The following is a 22062-nucleotide window of genomic DNA, read 5'->3' as shown; positions in this document are numbered from 1 at the left end:
CATCTAGGTGCCCACCATTCACCAATCCCTCAGATGGACGGAACACGTACAGGTGGTCACAGGCAAGAGTAGAAAACTGCTAGGCCTCTTGCGCAAAGTCAGTGGCAAACTTGGAAGACAGGCCTTAGAAACAGCATACTTTGCTCTAGTTCGACCCAAGTTGGAGTACGCGTCAGCGCTACTGGGTGACTTGGCAAGTTCAGCTAGCAGGTTGCTAGAACAGGTCCAGTACCAAGCAGGCCTTCTCGTCACAGGGGCGATGAAAGGTACTCCAAAATCTAACCTACTGCAGGAACTGGAATGGGACACTCTAGCCACCAGACGACAGCTCAACTCACTCACCATCATGTATAACATGATGAACGGACGTGTACCCCCACATCTACAGCTGCTTACTCCGTCAACAAGAGGCGCCCAGTCTACAACACGTCTACAGCTACGTAACAACACTCACCTTCATGTTCCTCGTTGCCTGACCCAGACATTCAAAAACAGCTTTATTCCTTTCACATCGTCACTCTGGAACCAGCTACCGCAGACAGTCAGAGACGCCCAAAGCCTCACTGATTTCAAGAGAGTTAGCAAAAAGCATCTGCTATCCACAAGGCACCACCAAACTTACCGACGACTCGGCCCAAGGCACAGTAACATCCAAGCTGCCAGGCTACGCATGGGTTGGTGCCAACTAAACAGTACTTTGTACAAAATGAACATCAAGAGCAAACATTGTGTCTGTGGGGCTTCCTCCGAAACAGTTCAACACTACCTGCTAAACTGCCCCCTGTATTCCGACCAGCGTAGCAAACTCACCTCCACCGTTGAACGCCTTGTACAACAACGGCCTACTGTTTCACTCCTGCTCCAGGGCTCACCTGACCATGACGCTGTCACCAATAGACAGCTTTCAGAAGCACTGTGTGTGTACACGATATCTACCAAAAGATTCACTTCCAGCCGTACCTCTGTCCAGTAAATCCTTAGCTAGTTCGTACAAAAGGGATAGCTTTAACTGCTTTTAATGTAAAAACTATTTTATTCTATTGCTTGTATATACATGTCCATTTTGTATTGTATATTTATATGTCTGTGGCCACGATATCAGCTTCGCTGCCTAGTGCCCGCAGTGTGTTGTCCTGTTACAACTTGAATAAAGAAAGAAAGAAAGAAATCAGTATATATTGTCCTGTCAGTGAGGATCAATCCAAGCAAAGTACAAAATGTACAATACAATCTGGTCTTACATGTACCTACTGCAAGTGTACAAAACCGGCAGTTTGATGGTCATAATGCCAAACAAACAAACAAACAAATACAACTTGCAACAGGTGTTGGTAGCTAGAGGTTGGGGGGGGGGGTGTTAGGTGAAGGTTTCAAGCTTGAAAAAAGCAGTGGAAGAACGCCGTTGTGTTGTTGCCAGGTCCTATCATGTGATTATAGTGAATGCAATTTGTACTATAGCAAGCACCTCCAGTAGGCAGTGTCAAAAACAGATGAAAGGTCCTATGAATAAAGGTAGGTAAAAGAAACAGTAAAACAGAAAAACTTTAAGCGAAGTGAAGTGCAAATAATGTCTCCAGTAACGTTACAGCAAAGGAGGTGACACTGTCACTGACACAGCAAGAGGGGTGGGAGGTATCCTTGAAACAAAGGAAGAATCATTTTGTAATGTCAATTCTTGTCCTTGTGAAGTACAAATGTAACATAGGGCATGCCCCTTCATTTAATAGGTGGTCATGGTGTCAAACAAAGATTAGGGTTAGATGGACAAGAGTTGGGTGAAACAATAAATAGATGATAAGTGGCTATATATTTGGGCCAAACTATCAAAGAATATAAGATCAGCTTTCTCAACCTGACATGTTATATCAAAATGATCAGATAGTGCAATCCTCACTGATACAGAATCTTCACATCTATTCGGACCATTTTCCTGTTCTCCACCTCTGCCCTTGTTGGCAGCAGTTATAGTTTATACTGGCAGGTTATGGCAGCCAAGGCTGCAGCGGATTGACGTATAAATATTTAGCCCTTGCGCCATACTTAAGAAAACGTTAAAAGAGTCGCTGAGGACAATCTATAAATCAGGGACATCTGTTCGGCGATGTTGTTGGGAACAGTTCGGAACATGAAAAGGGCATTGTTTGAAAACTCATGTGGGTGGCATTCCACTGTTACACATAGCAGCTTGACTGACTGTAGTTATCTGTAGTGCCATTGGCTGGCCTGGTGGTGAGGCACCTAGAATCCAGAGGTTTATATGGGTTCAAGTCCCTGACAGGTTCCCAACGTTGTTTATCTGTTTATGTTCATTCATCAAAATTCTCCACACATACATGAGAAAAAGGTGAGGGAAACAGGTGGGACACCTTTACTACCCTCTCCCCAGCATACATAAAAGACAATGAATTCAATGAAATTAGATTAAAATCATTTCTAATCAATCAACTATACTAAGAAATAAAACATGTGCATACTAAAGAAAATGACAAATTTCACCACTTTAAGTACCTAACTTTGATTAGGGGCATCCCTTGGATAGAATGTGAAATGAGGGTCCTGTGTTTGAGGAGAGCCACACCTTGAGAGTGTTTAAGGGTTACCCACAAATTGCCAAATGAAGCTCTCGGGCCAGACATTGGGCTTTTGCTTGTTTTTGCATGTGACCTGCAACTGTTTATGTGTGCACAAAAATTATTTCAAGCCCTTCATCCCAAAGGTCCATAAATTTGACATTGTAGTTGTGAAGAATTCTTATAAAGATTGAAATATAGAACGAAATGAGGCTGTACCACACGTCTGCTTGGACAACAGGAACTCAAAGGAAGCACTCTAAACCTGTCTCGTTCCTCATTTCAACATAAATACATTTGTGTAGTTAGGAAAAGGAATTTAGCAAGTAGGAAAATTCCATCCCCCTGTTGAGGGATAGTTGTGGTGTGTCAGACTGGGAATGGTTTACCAGGTGCTCATCAGGGATGGCCTGTTGTCATCACCTCCACAAAATGGGAACAGGGAAGACTGGATTGGATTCAGAAGTCCTGAAGGAACCTCTCAACAACAGTACAATTGATGTTATGATAGGGTAGTCCGAGATGGGGGAAGTTAATGGAGTAAAGAGGGGTCGTGTCAGATCGTTTTACCCGCTGGTATCATTATCTCCATCCCCACAGTGCACGTCTTTATTTCCCCCAGTCAGGACAGGTGTTGCAGCCGCACAAACACAGCACAGGATTAACATTTTGTTGTGAACAGTAATTCAAAATAAACCCAGAGTGGACCTGGTTAGTCCTACTGCTTGTTCACCTTCATCTGCGGACTAACCTATATCCGTTATATTAAGGGATATCAAGCCAATGGACAGTGGTTTCAAATCGCAATATTTGTGAAATATTGCAGCTTGAAACTAGCCTCTACCAGGCTCCACATGTCATTGGAAACACTAGTAGCAGAAAGTGGCCAAATAAGAGTTAGCCCACCCAAGACTATAGCTTGTGACATTGGGATACTATACATTTTTTGCTGGCAAACTCTTCTGGTGTATTATCTGTCTATTTGGCTAATTTCTGCCATATCCAGTGATATGTAGAACCTGTCCATCGACTAGCATTAGCGTTCTCTCAAAGTATTCTCTAGTGTTTGAAAGCTGTAGCTCACCTGGGGCTGACGTGCCTGGCTGGTTACTAAGCACCCGTGCCACTGAAACATTCTTCATGCGAAAGACAGTTGGTGCCTCAGAGTTGTGCAACGTCTTTCACACAGCCAGCGATGGTCAGTTCCCATGCATAAAAGGCCCACTTGTCAATGTCTGTGTCTGAGCCACCTCTGGGAGAATACAAAAGGAGCAAAGACTGGGGCAGGCCGCTCCACTGATGCCGGAAAGGTGGGGTACTTAGATGAGGGGCAGTCGACTAAGTAAACTAGGACAAGGTGAGAGGATGGAAGGTGAATAGCCTGAGTACCATCCTTCGTAGTGACCACTGGCTCAATACCTTCGCTGACTAATCACAGAGTCTGACCTTGTGCATATCCGTGAATAGCCAATGAAAGTATTGACCCAGCGGCCACTAAGGAGGACGGCACTCAGGCTAGGAGGTGAACGTCCTCAGATGAAGATTCTGTTTGGGTAGTGTCATTGGTCTTTCAGTTGGATTTGTTTAAAGCATACTGCCCGTAGCATTGTTAGTTGGCCTCAGTGCAGAAGAGAGCTAGGATGACAGTGAAAAGAGTGTCCAAGTGATTTGAACTGAAGCTCTTCTTAGTTCATAAACTCTGCCTGCAAAGAGCAACCAAAGGAGATATGTAATGAAACCTCGTGAATGTTTTACCCGCTCCATTCTAATTCCTTTGTAGTGTTCACGGCTGGATTTCAGGCTATCCTGTGCACTGATTGAGCCTATAACTATATAAAACTGGTGTGTTACACCTAAAGGTGGTTTGCTGGTTTAAGTACCATATCTAACTAGATGCCAGGCAAAAACTAATAGATATGCTTGTGACAAGTCAGTCTTTTTCATCCTCCAAGGTTTCCAGCTCATATAACTATGAAGATGCAAGAAAAGTCCAAAAAACAAGAGGAAATCCAGTGTTAATAGTTCATGTTCCTTAGTGTCTTAACTTTATTTGCCTGTTTATTTCTTCCAATCACTTGAAAGTGTAACTGCTAGTAATCCAAAGAAGATAGAAAACAAGCACCTGTTTTTGATTACAAGTGCCAGGAGGATGTTCTGAGAAGACACCTGCTAGCATTCAGAAGATGGACCACCCATCTGTCACCACCCCTGCTGTGTTGGTATAGCCCATCCTGCTGAGCCAACAACTACCGTCCCTCCCACCCCTCACTGAGGGCCAGTAGTTTCCCACAAATCGCCAGCTACTGTACATCTTGAAATGTGTTTGTGGCATTATCATGGATGCTTATCTATGTTGGTAGTACAGTAATAATTGTACAATGCTACACTTTCTCTTCCAATACATAGGTATACAGGGATAAAATTTTCAATGACCACTTGCCTTCTTCAGGATCAATACCAATTAACAATGACTTCAATTGGTGACATCTCCGTGAGATCACAGGTTAATAAGATCACATGCCTGTAACTCTCATGAGTTATGTTCTGAAGTGATTGGTCATTGATTCTGAAGAAGGCGACGGTGGTCATTGAAAATTTGATCCGTGTATACCTTTGTGTTGGAAGAAAGTGTAGCACTGTACCATATTTGTGCTGTGTCAAACCATAACAGTGACCTCTCCACTAAGAAGCCATGTATGTGCGTTTCCAATGTATCAAATGATATAAAAAAAACTACCAACAGACAAACCTGACCAATGCCAAGCAAATACCTGCCGTCAGAGGACCAGAGGACAGTCACACATTGAAACAGTCCCAAGCAACAGTAACAACCTAAACTGGGAGGCAGAAGGAGTATTTCATGACACTTTTATTCCAGATCTGAATATCTGAAGTGATAGCAGTGTATACATACATATATAGATATATAAAATCTTTCATTGTAATCGTAAGAAATCAAACCTAATCTCCCTACTTCAAGACTTGTCTTCTCTAGTCAATATACTGGAATGAAATCAAACATCTCCTTCCTCCAAATGACAATTTTAGATAGATCGTCATATCAAAGTAATGACCTAGCATTTCATTATTACAATGATGTAAACGACAAAGCCACATATAGAAATAACTTGATACCATACTGCATCCAGCTTGATTCACTGGACTCTTATTTTTCAATGATAGGTCTATTAGGAGTAAAAACAAAGTTTGCTGAACGACTTGAGAGTTCATACACAATTGGATTGTTACTGGTTTAGAAGCTATCGACCTATCAACTGCAAGCTGTTAGAATACGAACAGAAATGCAGTCAAACACTCTTTCTTACCCTGCACAGTTTTCAACTAAAAATTCCTATGTGCCACAATGACATCAATGAATCCAGGTCCGTTTGTGCTCTTCATGAATAAACAGAGGTTCAAACAAACATTGAGCCCAAGTCATGACTCCACATAATGTGCCAAAGCAGGAAACATACAAGGATGCGACATTTTTCTTAAGTTGTGCTTCTAACAGTTGGCAGACTTTGACACCGTTACTTTTCTTACTGTCCCAAAGTTAAGACTTACTTGCACACTTGTCAGCCAGTGACAAAAGATAGTGACCTACATGTATCCCTCTACATCTTACACTTAACCAGCACCTCGTCTTTACTAGTGATTAAAATATTGACATTATGCATCACCAGTCTATAGTGAAAACCTTTCCATCCTGCTTAATAATCATACACTGGAAGACAACTTGCACTAAGGCCACACCAATTCATTTTCTTGGTCCTCATATTCAAAAATGATAATGATGAACAGGAAGAACAACAATAACACAGAGACTGGTTTAAAGCCTTGGTGTACTCGGTTTTGTATACTGTAATTCTTGATTTGCTGATGGCAACTTACTTTTAGTGGTAGCTATTCAACCACTAAAATTTCACCATCCTAGATATTTGATCACTGCAATATCAAATCGATTTACAGTCCTCAAATGTTCCTCCCTGCCTTCTGTTTTCATCTTGTCTCCTCACTTAATTTTTACTTCAAAATGTCAGAGAAGCAAGAAAATAAAATGGCATGGCCTACCTAATCTTTCGCTGGTGGTACTCCTGTACCTGAAAGAATCATTGTTCTAACATCTGTCCTCACCAGCAAATTGAGAACAAACTTGGTCGTCACCTACCAACCCACCAGGTTGACCTGGAGTTCTTCTCCTGAGTATGCTAACTAGCTGTGGATAGATGCGGGTAACATGTGGCCGAAACTGGATCGCTTTGATTACATATACCAAGCTGCTTTGGGCTCTGAGCCTCTGTCGTATAAAAACATGGATATTCTTCTCATTAGAAGTACAATCATACGATCATGGAAATAATAATGAGGGGTGGAAATACTCTTTCCTGCATACCTGCACCAACATAATTACCTGCGCTGAACAAATTTTACCTCAAATCATTTACTTTGCTTTCTACCATATTTTCATCAAAAACAATATTACAAGGTGGCCCTTTTGCCACCTTAAATTCTGCATCTGCTGTATAACAGAATGCTATTCTGGACTGGTGCAGGTTAGGTACAGGTGGATATTAGTAATGCCTGCTCAGTTTCAATTTCACCTGCACTAACCTGTACATACAGGCGGTATTTCGTGCCCTGAAATACACTTCCCAGGGGGACCATGAACCTTAACTGGTACTGTACAGATGTGTTTTTTGGTACAAAGGAGTGTTGTTACGAGACGGCGACTCCCAGCTTCTCCAGACACCGGAGTCCCTTCTCCTGGTACTCCGCCCGAGTCATCCAGAAGTTATCCTTGTCCTTCATGATGTCAGCCAGCACCGCCCCTCCCAGGAACACCATGTGCTTCCGCCGAGGGGGGTCCTCGATACGGATCTTGAATTTCTGCAGCAGGAGACAACATAGCAGCTTTTAGACATGACACACTGTTGCAGAGCTTTTGTTGGTAACATGATGTTTACACTACCTTCTTGTGATTTGCAGTAGTTGCAAGTATGAAAAAGTATTTTGATTTGTTTGGTTAAAAAGTTCTCACAACTTGCAATGTAAGAAAAAAAATGGATTTTGACACCTGATTTGCTTAATGTTAAATGTCTAAGACCTTGCAGTGCAAAAAGAAAAAAGAAAAAAAAATCGAGCCCTGGAAAACTAAGGAGAGAAGCAATGATCAGGACTCTAAGATCCATCAGTGTTTGTTCAGAAGCCCAGACACAGATTGGCATAAGATTTTCATCATCTCATTGCTTCGTTACAACAGAATCTTACACACAAAAGGTTAAAAAAAACGTCAAGGTAATCTCAGCATCAATGAAGGTGAAGAAAATGATAAAAGGTGGTCCCATAGTGTTGAAGGTTAGACTTCCAGGTAAGAAAATATGCAAGGTAACAGTTACTTAAGCAACTGGCTAGACTTTAGAAACATCATCATCATCCACAGCCTTTGGTAAATCTTAAGTTTATCAGGTTTTACCAAATACTGTAAATTGATTAATTGAAGACAAACTCTAGAAGGACTGATTGTTCCACAGCCTTTAAAGACCAACTGGGAGTATGATTTGTGTGAAGCGGCTGTTCCCCAGACGACAGCTCTGTTAGTTGTGTTATCACCTACACATATATGGGTCGGGGTTACACCACTACTGCTGAGGAACAACACCACCATTTGTACTCCTCCCCACAGAAAGATGACCTGGGAACTCCCAGGACTGCACTCCATGGACTGAGGGGGGCTTGGCATGAAACAATGTACTGTTCAGCTCTCCACAAAAGCTAGACTATTCTAACCTGCTTATCACTGCAGTAAATGAGCTGCAACAAGAGTTTGTCAACAGGTGTCTGCTGGGGATGAAAAGAACTGACCCAGGACAGGGTAAGGCTGTTCTGGGAGTCCACCCTCCCCCAAATGGGAAAAAACAATACAAGGAAATGCTGAACATGAGAACATGAGTAAATAGTGCAGACAGAGCAAGTCAAAAGAAATGAAAATTTGAACTAGTAACTTGGGTATAGCAACAACAAAAAAGTTGCTGTAATGATTAAGATAAAAGAGGGAATAAATTGTAAACGGGTAAAAACTGACTTCAAATCATTCTTCCAGTCCATGCATCCGAAAAGGAAAAAAAATTCTGTCGTGTTAGAATATAAATGTAAATCCTAATTTCAGCCTCCAAACTGAAGATGTTGGGTCAAGGTGAACAGGACAGTAGGGGCATCTTCGTTAGATAGCTTTAAACAATGATTGCAGCTAGGTGTGACAGGTCATTCTGTGTAACCAGCCACTGCCGCACAATTTCAGATACAGAACTCCCTGCAGTTCACTCACCGACAGCTTGGTGGTGTCTCCGTTCAGCACCCTCTCCAGGTAGAGCTGCTTGATCTCCCTCTCCAGTCTGGAGGGCAGGCCTGGATACATGGTGGACCCACCCGACAACACAATGTGCTTGTAGAACTCAGGCCTGAGGAAAGGTGCAAGAACAGACAATGTACAGATGTGAATAACCTCATGATGATTTAAGCTTATTTCTAGGCCTTAAAATTGACCCCCCCCCCCATTGTCCCAAAAAGAAATTCAAACTATTACAAAGTGACATTCAATTGTGTACTGCTGGTATCAGTACAATAAATTGGTACAAGATTTGGAGCCCAGGTTAGGAAAATTAAGGAGAGAAGCAATGATCAGGACTCTAACATCCATCAGTGTTTGTTCAGAAGCCCAGACACAGATTGGCATAAGATTTTCATCATCTCATTGCTTCTTTACAATAGAATCTTCTGGGCATCAATGTAAAGGTATCCCCAATCATACCAATATACTAGACTAATTTCATGGTAAATTCATCCTTGGTTCCAAATCAACTGACACAAGTGTAAGAACCCTGTCGATGGTGGCCATCTGGCCAATTGTAAACCCTTCAGGTAAGTTTGACAGATCTGTTTTGTCCCTCACCTGGTGTCGATGTCAGCGGCCTGGATGGTGTTGAAGAGCAGCTCGGCCACGCCCACCCCCTCCACGTTGATGAGGTGAGGCTGGAACAGTGCCTCGGGAGCCTCGAACCGCTCCCCTCCCACCTTTATCACTCGGCCATCAGGTAACTGGGGTGGGAGAGAAAATGGTTTTATTCCGCTACAAGAGAAATGGTCGCAGTCATTGGGAATAGCCAAAACTCTAATGCAAGGGACAATCCAGAGAGAAAGAATGGGAGGTAGGCAACAGGAAAGATGGGAGAAAAAAAAAAATAGAGAATGGACAGGCATTACACATTAAGTGAAGCATTAAGAAGAACAGAAAACCGAGAAGCATGGACAAAACTGGTTGGCAGATCATCTGTAGTGCCAAAACTGTCAAATAGATAAGATGAGCGGAGTAAGAGACATTGAAGTATTGAGTACAGTACATCCTGCTGTCACATGACTGTCTTCTAGTCAGTTCTTAAGTTTGTATTCACACAAAGTGTCATACAGAATTCACCAATTGAATCATCATTCTAGAAGCCATGCCACGGTTGGAGAGGTAACAGGTAATATGTTTACTCCAATCTCTTCTGTCATAATGATGTAATGCAAAGCAAAGCAAACCTGTCTTGCACTTTAACTACATCTGATCACATCTAAAATCAAACTGGGTATAGTCTTGATGGTTGTCTTAATGGTTGGGTCTTAAAAATCACTGGTACACAGCCCTTTTGTGTTGTGTTTTGCAACACTTACCGTGTACGACTCCACCAGAACTGTGGTGTCCAGGGCAAGCTTCTGCTCCTGCTCAATGTTGTAGCTGTGGAAGGGATCCGAACAGGTCATGAAACCAAGCAAAGGTACTGTAAATGCATTGCTTGTAGATTTTGACATCGCATCAGAGGTGGAGGCATTTTCTATGGTATTATGATCACTAAGGTTGCAGTATTTCAATTAGTTAATATTTGTGTATTCTGCAATATCAAACCTCTATGATTCTACTTTGCTGATTTTGCAAGTTATCAATGATTCTTACGGCAACTTGATAATTTTTATCCAAACACACTGTGACAGGTATTTTGAGCCCAGATATACCCTGATATGATACAATATAAACCGTATGATATATGATATGACAACAGAAAAGTACAAATACTCGTAACCCCTAAGCTACAAAAAGACACAAGTCGTCCCGACTACTCACCCAACATAGCACAATTTCTCCTTCATCATCCGGACTGTCTCGAAGTCTGCCGTGTGGTTGAAGGCATAGCCTCTGAGTAGCAGCAACTGGAACAAAAGAAACACTAAGCTGTGGAAAACACGTCTGAGAGCAGCATTTATTCCTGTTTACATCATAACAATGAATGAAAAGAAATCTTGCAATTTTGCAGGCTAGAAAAAAGGTTTGATATAGCTGTGCAGCTGCATACACAAGCCACTTGCTACACGTACTACTATACAGAGAGAGATTAAAGTTACTACTTGAGAAACTTGTCAAAGTGTTTTGTGTAAAAAATGCTGAGAATTTGCAAATTTTTTCGTTGAACTTTTGACAACTTCCAATGTTGTATGCAACAGGAATAAAAAGGACATTGAGCCCAGGTTAGGAAAATTAAGGAGAGAAGCAATGATCAGGACTCTAACATCCATCAGTGTTTGTTCAGAAGCCCAGACACAGATTGGCATAAGATTTTCATCATCTCATTGCTTCCCTGAAACAGAACCTTATTATATAGGTATGAAAGGTGACAAAGGTAGTCCGACAGCTTTTTAGATTAGCATCTACTAATATTTACATTTATACCAATGAATGAAACCAAATACATCTTTACTTGCATATCAAGTCTAAAATACAGCAAATGCTGTTCTATTCATACTGGCTCCAGTACTGGATACTTAAGAAAATAAAAATCTGACAGTTTCGATTTAATGACAACTGTTGCCGTCTACTTATTGCCAGTAAGAAGAATTACGTTAATATCAAATTTTTGCCTGACGGCTCATTGTAAGTAACATGAAAGGGCCAAACAAGTAGTGTAGAACATGTGGGTCCTCTAGTCTAAATGCTGACTCTAAATTCCAACATATTGGGTTCAATTTCATTATAGTAATGAACCATGATAGTGTTAAATTGAGGAATGACTTCTTATGTAAAGACTACCTTAATAAGATATCTTGTGATGTCCCTGCCTGCGATGTCCAGACGCCGCGTAAGATGTGGGAGAGCGAAACCTTCGTACACGGGACAGATGTGAGTCACGCCGTCACCGGAGTCCACAACAACGCCCGTCAGCAGTCCTGGGAAAGCGGGGAAAAAATCACAACATCAATGCTTCAACCTGTAGTGATGAAAATAGCTTATATCTGTTTGTGCCTCCTGCTTATACAGCACTTATCTCTAATAACTGACTTTTAGTATCTATTTATCTTTTTTCTTCAAGCATCATCTAAAACAGTACTATGATTGTATGAAGGCAGTGAAAACCTGAAGGCTAGGCAAAAAAAAGGATTTAACTTCAAGAAGCTACACAAACATACCATACCTTGTGCATATAAGGTGAGGACGGCCTGGATGGCTATATACACACCCTCAAACTGGTACCTTTCAAACATGACCTATAACAAACAGAGAAGAGACATACATTAAGGTCTGCATTAGAACTGTATCTAAACCTTTACACCTGTACCTGACGTCACATCAAGCCGTAGTCAGCATGCTTTTGTCTTTTATACTTCATCAGTAATTAAACAAATTCTCACAAACACTTTTACAAGTAATAGCATTGGAGACAACCACAATTGGTTATTGTGACAAAGAAATATGGGATAGAGTATACTAGTCCCAGAAGTTATTTTCCACCATTACAAAGAAAAACCTAATCGTCGAAGATCGTGAGGAATGGATGGGAGAGGCCATGAGCTTTCGTTACAAAGACAGAAATGCCACCTTGCAGTTTGTTTTGAAAGTACAATATAGATATGCCCTATGCATCTTCTGGTACAGTACAGGTACAGACAGGGTACACAGCCCTACTACTGTGAGAAAGTAAATTCCCAGTACCTCCACCATCTTTTCCCTGTTCTTGACGGGGTTCATGGGGGGTTCTGTGAGGAGGATCTTGGCATCCTGCGGGTTGATGCCGAGTTTCTGCTCGCTGAAGGTGTAGTCCCACAGGTGCAGCATGTCCTCCCAGTTCCGCACGATCCCGTTCTCCATCGGGTAGTTCACCTCCAGGTAGGACCGCAGCTCGCTGGCCTCATCCCCCAACATCAGGTCCTACGGAGCAGATAAAGCATGTCTCATTAATACATCTATGGACTGCAGAAAATTTCATCAGCTTGGTAGAATATAGGATATTGGAGTTTTCTTTCACACAACCTGTAAACTCTCACCTTACATTTCAATGCTGATCAGACATCTTCCTCAGAGCTTCTGACTGAGTACTGCTTCTTGCTGCTATATACAGCCGACATAGGTAGCACATTGGCAGAGTACAATACAATCCCAAACGTGGCTAAGTTTGTAACTCCCTCGTAATGTTAGCAGGTGAGACTTTACTGGTTGTGTAAAAGAAAAATCCAATACCCCATCAATACCGATAGATTGTTTAGTAGCGTTAACAATACAATACACTCAACACATTGAAATATTCATATACTTGTAAATGTATGCAGGATAACTAATTTGTATCTACATTGTTGGTGTGTATATGAGGTCATAGATGAACTTACGACACTCGCTGTACTTTTGTGTCAAAAGTGACGGAGGGTGGGCAAAGATTCCATCTGTAAGCTGAAAAATGTTCCTGCTGACTTGCAAGATGTCGTTGTAATTTTACATATATAATGTCGTACAAGTAATACAGTATGGATATGTACTTTGCAGGACATGAATTTCAGGTAATGACTGTGAAATGCTTAAATTGTAACTTGATCTTAAGTTTTCCTGAAAGAGGAAAACGCAAGATTTTCACCCAAAGAGAACAGTGGACTGTTAAAGACTCATGCAGGCTTTATGCACTGCAGTATACTACAGAATTTTCATGAGTGGTAACCGCGGGGCTCGAAATTTATATTTGGGAACAGGTGCACTGGCGTAACTAACCTGAAATTTAGGAGTTCAAACTAAAGAAAGTTTGAGTTCACAATATAAGGTTATATTTCTTTCTCTGACAAACTCATGATGCTAGCGAATGATTGATTGATTGATTGACAGAAATGTCAAGAATACACTATGTAAGTGTTCTGTATCCAGTATTTCAAGCCTTGAATCATATTGATGGAATCAATAGCCATGTCACAGACATGTTCCCTTCCAAAGAATAACTTAGTTGAAACCTAATGAAGACAGATTTCAACTGATCCTATCTGCTGAAACCTGTGAGTAACTGTGATGTCGACTTGGCCGAGCATACCTTCTGCAAACAGGTACAGGACAAGTCAGAGTGCAGAGGGCAGAGAGAAGAGCACAGAAATTATTTGCACACCATCTACAACAACAGATAGCACTACTCCAAGCATGCAGCTATTAGAAGATTACATGTGTTACTACTAAGTACTACACAATTACATACATTCTATAGAGTGATAGGCTTTAATATTTTTGGTAGAGGATTTCATGCATTTACAATATTGTACAGATAACTTACTGTCATGCAGGCTAAGAGACAAAAGAGTTATGATCGCTTTCTAAAAATGCTAGAAATATAAGCTTTCTACTATAACTGCAAGAATGTTATCATAACCCAACTCCTTTGCATGCAAGAGACTAAATGTGGTGTGACTGACTTGTAATAATGGGCAATATACAGTACAAAGGTTAGAGGTATAGGGGGCAGTCACAGGGCAAATCTGCTACGATGAAGTACAAAAAAATCTGTGCTCAACACAACCAGGGGATGAAATTGGATATGCAGGCAAAGCTACAAGGGGCACTGCCGCAGTATTGGGCATCTGATGTGAGGGGAGTGGCATCGGATGGGAGCTGAAGATGCGAGCCGTTTCAGCCTCCTTTGCAGGCTCTACAGGTCTGGCTTTTTTGGCTTGCAAATTGCGCTTTCTTCTGGTTGTAAATATGTTTGTTTTGTATAACCAGTAAACCACTGCAAGACATAACCCACCGGTTTTGTACAGCCTAGTAGCACAAACCGTGCAAGACCGGACTGGAAGTTTTGAACCACTCGCACTGGGAAGGGTCCCTACTCTTTTTGATAATGTGGTATGCTTTGACTAGAGCCTTCTCAAACTTAGCATATTGTTAGTCATAGGACTGGCCTGCAAGCAACACAGAATGTAAGTGGTGACATGAGACTTTGACATGTAACTGTAAGAGTATGTCCAAATGCTCTATGCACATCACCGGTCCAAAGAGCTCACCTTAATCTCGATGTTGCCAATCTTGGCGGATGATCTGATGATGGGCCGCCCCACCATGGACGGGAAGATATGCTCCGGGAAGTTAGCTCCTGCATAGCCACACTTCACAAACTGGGCAGGAAACAAAACACATACAACATGAACATTAGAAATATACATCTTGATATTGCATACAGGATTATGGAGTAACGCTTGCCTCTGTATTGGTCTGCTAGGGCCAATCTACTTTCCTCCAACGTGCCTGTACCTGTTCTAATGCTAGTTCACCTTTATCTGCACAAAATACAGGATATCAAGTCGTCTGGCAGTGGTTACAATTTGAAATGTCTTCAAAATATTGTGTTTGAATTTGAAACCACTGTCTGTCGACTTGTTATCTCTGAAAAGTACATACCCTGTTAAATCATGAGATAAATCATCAGATATAGGCTACCCCAAGGATAAAGTTGAACAAGCGTTATTGGTTCAAGAAGAAGGAAGAAGGGGAAGAGGGTTCACTGACTTGCTGCAGATCATCAGCTCATGTTTCGTATAGTGAGAGCAATCTTCTGCACTGATGACTAAATCTATGTACTTCGTCTAAGCTAACACTCTAGGCAATGATTTGTATAACTATAGCTGGGGCCTGTTGTGTAGGCTTTTCTGTGCTGTTTACCGGAAGATAGCTTTACACTTCCTGTTCTCTCAACATTTATTGAACTGCCCCCCTCCCCATTTTAGTTCCTACAGTGAAATCTACAACTCCCACTATAATACGGATGATCAACAACGATGCATAATATCGGTGTGAGATCTTCGGTCTTATGGAGGCAAGTTGGGGAAAAAAATAATAATTCTAAACAAGTAAACTTTGACAAGACCGAAAAATTATCTCATTGCGGAAGTTGACCCTCCCCCCTAGACTTCGCTAAACAGCTAACATTCTAGGGCATCTGTCGCCTCTCCCTTCGGTGAAATCCCAGCCAAAGTGAGACACAAGTGAAGCCCACTCACCCCTGTGCCGTTGTCACAGACGATAACACTTTTTCCCTGGCTGTCCATCGCGGATGTCGTCGGATTCCGTCAGGATGTCGCCAGAAATTTGCTTCCCCAAAACTTGCCTTCCTGTACCCACCCAGTCACATGACCGCCCGGAATCAGCTGATGAAGGGCTATGTCAAACGCCGTTTTATTGGTTGAAATTCTGAAAAGACCCGTAAGACAGCCAATGGAATAGCGTGTAACATTTTTGGATGGATAGGGTGCCAACATGGCGGAAAAGATAAACTTTGTGCTGGTTGTTTTAGCAGTTTTGTTGAGTTTTGTCTCCTCGGACGGGCCGACTGAGCCGCCTGACCCAGCTGCGGAGTTCTTGGAGACGCAGGGAGACAAGCCGTTCCGAATTTTCACGAAGGAGGACATTGCTAGATACAATGGGGAAGATGTATGTACTGGGAGGCTAGGACTCCAACTTCATCAGAGATTCGGCTACAGCTACTACCCATGATACGACGCCAAATGGATAAACTCCATTTGAAGTTTTGCGGCACGCTATATAAAACAGCTAACATGAGGAAACGGTTCCTAAAAATTATGCCGGACAAAAAAAGTGTAAACATTTTTTGTCATCAGTTGAAGCCGAACCTCTGCTTTATAGAGAGAAGTTGTAAACATTATGTTATCATAATTTGGGAAGGATTTGCGCCGTTTGACCATGTGCCAATGATATCATATTAAAGCAAACATGTGTACAATTCCTTCATACCAGTTAATTCATCTCACATGTATAATACTAGATTTTCTGTATCCAACAACTTCAGACTACCCAAACCTAAAACAAACAGTGGAAAACGTACCTTCCTGTACAGAGCAATTATGCTCTGGAACTCTGCCATCTGACATTAAGTCGCTGTGTACATTGTCCAGTTTTAAACAAGCCATCTCAAACATTGTCACCTAGACCTTGGCCTTTGACCTCTAGACACTGTGCTCTATTGTAAATACTTTGATTGTTGAGTGTTGTATTTTTTTTTTAAATTTATGGTGTATAGTCATGTTGATTGTTTGAACCTTGGAAGATTAGCCTGTAAGGGCTAAAAGGTTTCTTAATAAACAACATGAAAATACGTAAATCATATAGAGCCATATTGGACGCCAGAATAAATATCTATCATACTATCATTTACCAAAGAGCTGATAAAACCCATTCTCCTACGCAGAGAGACCACAGTCGTGTCAAAACGACTTGTGTTTACCTCTGCTTTCTTGTGCACTCAGACCAGTTAGGGAGCTCCCTACTTATAGATGTTAATGAGCTTGCCCTTATATGGGCAGTCAGCCGTTGGGGATCGGGCGTAGGAGGATGGAGCCATGTAATACGTAACATGATTGGCTGATAGCTTCCCAGCGGCCTTTGCGAGACAGCTTGCGACAACAACAAGCCCAAGAAAGGCCTATTCTCTGATTGGTTGACAGCTTGTTTGTGGCGACAATCATAATAACCACTGATAGGGCATGAGATAGCAGGGCCCCATTATAGGCTAATGCCGTTGGGGACCGGGCGTTAGGAGGATGATAAAACCTATTACCTACAGTAAATACAGAAATTTTTGCGTCAGTTTTATGTTCACGGTTTTTGCGTTGCAAATTTACTGCGAACTTAAAACCACCGCGAACATTTTTCTTTGGCAGTCAGAGACAACAGGACATGGCACCACCGCAAACATAAAACCACCGCGAACAGCCCTTTTCCCGCTACCACAAAATTAAATCCCCAGCAACTTAAATGCATTTACAGTAATTGTGTGCAAACTGTCTTTTATAGTATACAGGTTATAACCTTGTGACCAACGCAACACTGAAGAGTTTATGATGTGTTCATCAACACCTATAGATTATACTTATTTATCTGTGTTTGTTTGTTTGCTTGTTTTCATCATAGGAAAGTCAACCCATCTACATGGCTGTGAAGGGAGTTGTGTTTGACGTCACATCAGGGAAAGGTACAAGTATCCGAAATTCTAAATGTGTTGCAAACTCAGAGCATACTACTTTGTAAGAGGTATAATGGAGGCATATACGTCAGAACACTCCAGCCATCACTAGACAGAGACGGTGGGCCTTATAAACTCTCTGGACCTTTTGACCAATTGCTGACGTCGTGTATCTACTAGATCACATATTTTGTAGAGCCTCATGTGTCTGTAACTCTCACCAGTTTTTGTTCTGAGTTGAATGGTCATTATTGATCCTGAAGGAGGCAACAGTGATCGTTGAAAATTTGATTGGTGTACACCTTTGTGTTAGAAGAAAGTTTACCATTGTACTATAACTACCAACACAGATGAAATTCCATGATAACTTCGAGCACAATTTGATAAACTTCTACTGTATTTTGCTGGCTCCATTATTACTCCTGGATATGCCTGTTATATGTACATGAACTCAAAGTTGAACTTGTCCTGATTTCTTCCAGACTTCTATGGAAAAGGTGCAGGGTATAACGCACTTGCAGGAAAGGATGCTACCAGAGCTGTGGCCAAGTGGTCACTGGAGCCTGAGGACCTAAACTCTGACATAGTAAGCATGTAACATTGTAGTGTTGTCTGTTTCCAGTCACAGCCTCACGGGTACGGAAGTCTGTGATGTGTACTGTTACTAAGGCATCCAGCCATCTTTACATGTGGTATTTTACCATCTTAGAAATAAAAGAAAAACGCCCAAAGGTACACATGTCCTACTACTCCATTTACACCTGGTACTGTAGAATGTATATAGGAGAAGAACTTGATCATGCAACATTTCCCATAGCAAGTACAATGTATGGCATCTTGTACAAACATAACAGTTGAACTACACGTATTGCTAATATTTCTGAATAACTAACCTTACTGTTTTGAAAATAACAGTATACAGGTTTATTATTGACGCCACACTATTTATGATTTGAATCCTCCAATGACCATGTTGGCAGGTAATTGAATTAAGTACTAGCATCTTCCTGTGGTTAACAGACGTACACTGTAATTCAACATGGTGCCAATGACGTCAAATGAAAAGCCTGTATAGACAATCTAGTTAACGTTATACATGCTAATAGAATACTCCACAACATTATGTTGATAGCAGTATGGTGCTTCAGAAAAGTATGGCACCGGGTATTATTTAACTTCTGCATGGAGTTTTTTTTAAATCAAGTTTGAGAGCCTGATATAACAATAACGATTAACGATGAACGTGAGCTCATAGTAATCACTGTAGCAGCATCTCTTCCCCAAAAGTACGAAACAACAGGCTTAGGTAAGCTCGATTTCACTGCCTCAATCGGCAAAGCAGGGGTTACAAAGGCTGCTCACAAAATTCTCCACCCAATGTAAAGTAGTCAATGAATTGACCTACATATACCTTGATACCCTGATATATAGAATATGTATTATAATTATAAGATAAATGAACAGGACATGACATGGTTCCCTTTCCCACAGTCTGACCTGTCAGAAGAGCAGCTGAAGTCGCTGGAGGAGGTGTACAAGGGAGTGTACCTGGCCAAGTACCCTGTGGTGGGCTACATGTCCTACAGGGTCCTGGGGAAACCTCACGATGAACTATGAGAGCTACACTTACACAAAAAAGTGGACTCATTCCTCAGTTAGCCTCTATTGTACCACGGCCATTCCTCATTAAGACATCTGGAGCCGCATAGTTCCAGTTTAGAACTTTTATTCAGCCTGCCAGAGCCTTATTGAGCCTCTAGCCACTGAAGAAGTTTTACGCATAGAAACCAGCTTGGCAATGTTCTAAACTGGAACTGTGTGGCTCCAGATGTCGTACTGAGGGATGACTGCAGTGCGATAAATGTCGGTTAGCTGAGGAATGAGTCCAATGTATTATATACAGGAGCAGCACTTCCAACAAATCTTCATTCCTGCAACATCTAGATACTATTTTTTTCCTATTTGCTTGAAATAAGTTGATTGACTCTGCTACTTATCTGAATTAAGTGATTCTTTATCATGTAGTGATCTTTATTGAAAACTAGGGTCAGTTTATGATGTGACGCTTACAAAAGATTTGATATACATGTACTATTATGATTTTAATACCATTACTCACTGGCCTATATCGCACGATCATCTGCGGGTAGCAAAATTATATGTGACATATTTAGCCCAACAGAGAATCATTTTGTTCAAAATATTCTATAATGCTAACGTTATATTTCTTTATTCCAATATTGTAGTACATGTATTTATTCCTGTAGATAGCTGTAACACATGATCAGGACAACATGTTAAACAACTGTCATGGTGACAGATGTTGATAAATCGGTATCCATGGGTGATGCTGGTCCAGCTCAGGTTTGCTCTTCCCACCACTTTCCTTGCTGTATAGTCTGGTATCCTAATCTCGAACCAGATCCATGGTGCGTAATGTATAGTATCAAACTTCCCGGTGCCCGTTTGACTCCCTTGGCCGGCTACACTCCTTGGCCAGCTTTGATACTATCTTATGGCACCGTAGGATCTGCTTGGAGATTATGGTATCCTAGAAATTTTTGGTATGTGAATATTCATGATCACCTACAATATAGGCGAGTGTTCACTGCTCCAAGTGCTCATAAGTGCATGGTGATGGGATCAAACCAATTCAGGAGATGGATTTATCACAATCAGCTGGGTACCATCCTCCATAGTAACCACTGGCTCAGTATTTTTGGTTAGTAACCCCGTGGATATGAATACCCAACAAATCCAAGACCCAACAAATCAAATGGTATTATTCAATGCAAATGTTGACAGTACATCTGTCAAATCCTATAACATTCCAATGTCTTCATACAATAATTCTTGCAAATCTACTTGAGATGTGAAATTTGCAATAGCTGTGGAACAACAGATGATGTCCTATGCAATATTTTTAGTATTTTTAAATTTTTGAAATGAGAAACTCTATGCAAACACAAAGTCTTGCTTCTTTTATTCAGAGTGTTACATCGGTGAAGATGGTAATAAGGTCATACATTATCGTAATAAGATATTTCAGACAACCATCCGGGGTCACATGTGCACAGACGTTTTAGACAGCCATCCTGTGTCTTTCATCAGACTGTTTCTAAAATCATATCCAGTTGCTTGATAAACTACTTTTTGGTGCATTCTAAGTTTCATTTCGATGCTAGTGGCAAAGTAAACATTAGACAACGTGTATTAGACCAAAGGGTGGTTAGCCTGTTACACCAATAGAGCAATTTATCCGAATGAAGGACTGTTGACATTTTGAAAGGGGCCCTCAGGAAGTAGACATTGTACTCTTCCTGCTTTTATTTCACCACAGGTGTCACAGGCCCTCGTCACCATAATTTATTATGGGTAAGAATTATCAAGAGCTGCCTCTTGAAGGATTAAGTGACCTCTCAAGGATCATGGAAATGTGACCTTTCACATCACGTAGCTTATACCTAGGCGGTGTCAAGTGGCTAGGCTAGCGGGCGCAAGATCCAGACGCCACGAGTGCGTTTCTTGTGTAATGTCCTTGGGAAAAGCACTTAAACTTCCCTCACTGCGCCCAGGTGAAGATAGTCATATCGCTTGTACTGGGAAGCTATAAGGCGGTGAAAAGAGGGTTATTGGCTTCAATACCGTGGCCTAGAGACACCGACCGATAAAAAAAGGCTAGGGAACAACCTTTGCCTACTTACCTTCTTACATCACATTTATTGATGCATAACATGGGTTAAAAGGTCATAAGAAGGCAGTCGGAAAATGATCATCATTTCAATTACATATTCCTGTAATTCCATCCCTTTCACCACGAAAGTCTGTTGAACACTCAAGTGAACTTTTACCTCACGGAGTGTTGATGATTTCCGACTTGCGCGAGTTCGAGTCCTGGCTGCCATTGGCTGTTGTCGCTCACCCCACATGCAGGCTACTGAAAGGATCATGTCGGTGTCACGATGTCAACAACCCTTAGCTAACTTTGTTGTTGATCGCCAGAAAGGCGCCGATCGAATTTGTAAAATTGACTGTAATTTCTTCAAATTTGAATGAAAAAAAAATATATATATCGTGCCGTGACCGACAGGACATCGGTAGTAGTTCTGCCGTAAATGTCCTTCAGGGCTCACAGACCAGTCAGGCGAGGCATTTTCTTGCTGTATGACACCGGCCTCAGGACA

General features: G+C 41.5%; 2 protein-coding genes across 2 annotated transcripts; one reads left to right on the top strand and one right to left on the bottom strand.

The window, feature by feature from the left end:
• Nucleotides 1-5421: 5421 nt before the first annotated feature.
• On the bottom strand, nt 5422-16061 carry LOC118427016 (actin-related protein 2). Its single transcript, XM_035836657.1, has 10 exons — nt 15900-16061; nt 14907-15017; nt 12592-12807; nt 12074-12146; nt 11692-11828; nt 10732-10817; nt 10284-10347; nt 9523-9668; nt 8899-9031; nt 5422-7460 (listed from the first exon to the last, which is right to left on the bottom strand). Exons 1-10 carry the CDS (start codon nt 15945-15947, stop codon nt 7290-7292), a joined length of 1185 nt encoding a protein of 394 aa, XP_035692550.1. The 5' UTR covers nt 15948-16061; the 3' UTR covers nt 5422-7289.
• A 55-nt stretch (nt 16062-16116) lies between these two features.
• On the top strand, nt 16117-20848 carry LOC118427141 (neudesin-like). Its single transcript, XM_035836782.1, has 4 exons — nt 16117-16329; nt 17827-17887; nt 18361-18464; nt 19370-20848. The coding sequence occupies exons 1-4, from the start codon at nt 16156-16158 to the stop codon at nt 19493-19495; spliced, it is 465 nt and encodes a 154-aa protein (XP_035692675.1). The 5' UTR covers nt 16117-16155; the 3' UTR covers nt 19496-20848.
• Nucleotides 20849-22062: the final 1214 nt, after the last annotated feature.

The sequence above is a fragment of the Branchiostoma floridae genome, chromosome 1 (genome assembly GCF_000003815.2).
Source record: "Branchiostoma floridae strain S238N-H82 chromosome 1, Bfl_VNyyK, whole genome shotgun sequence".
NCBI lineage: Eukaryota > Metazoa > Chordata > Leptocardii > Amphioxiformes > Branchiostomatidae > Branchiostoma > Branchiostoma floridae.
This window is presented reverse-complemented; position numbering and strand designations above follow the sequence as displayed.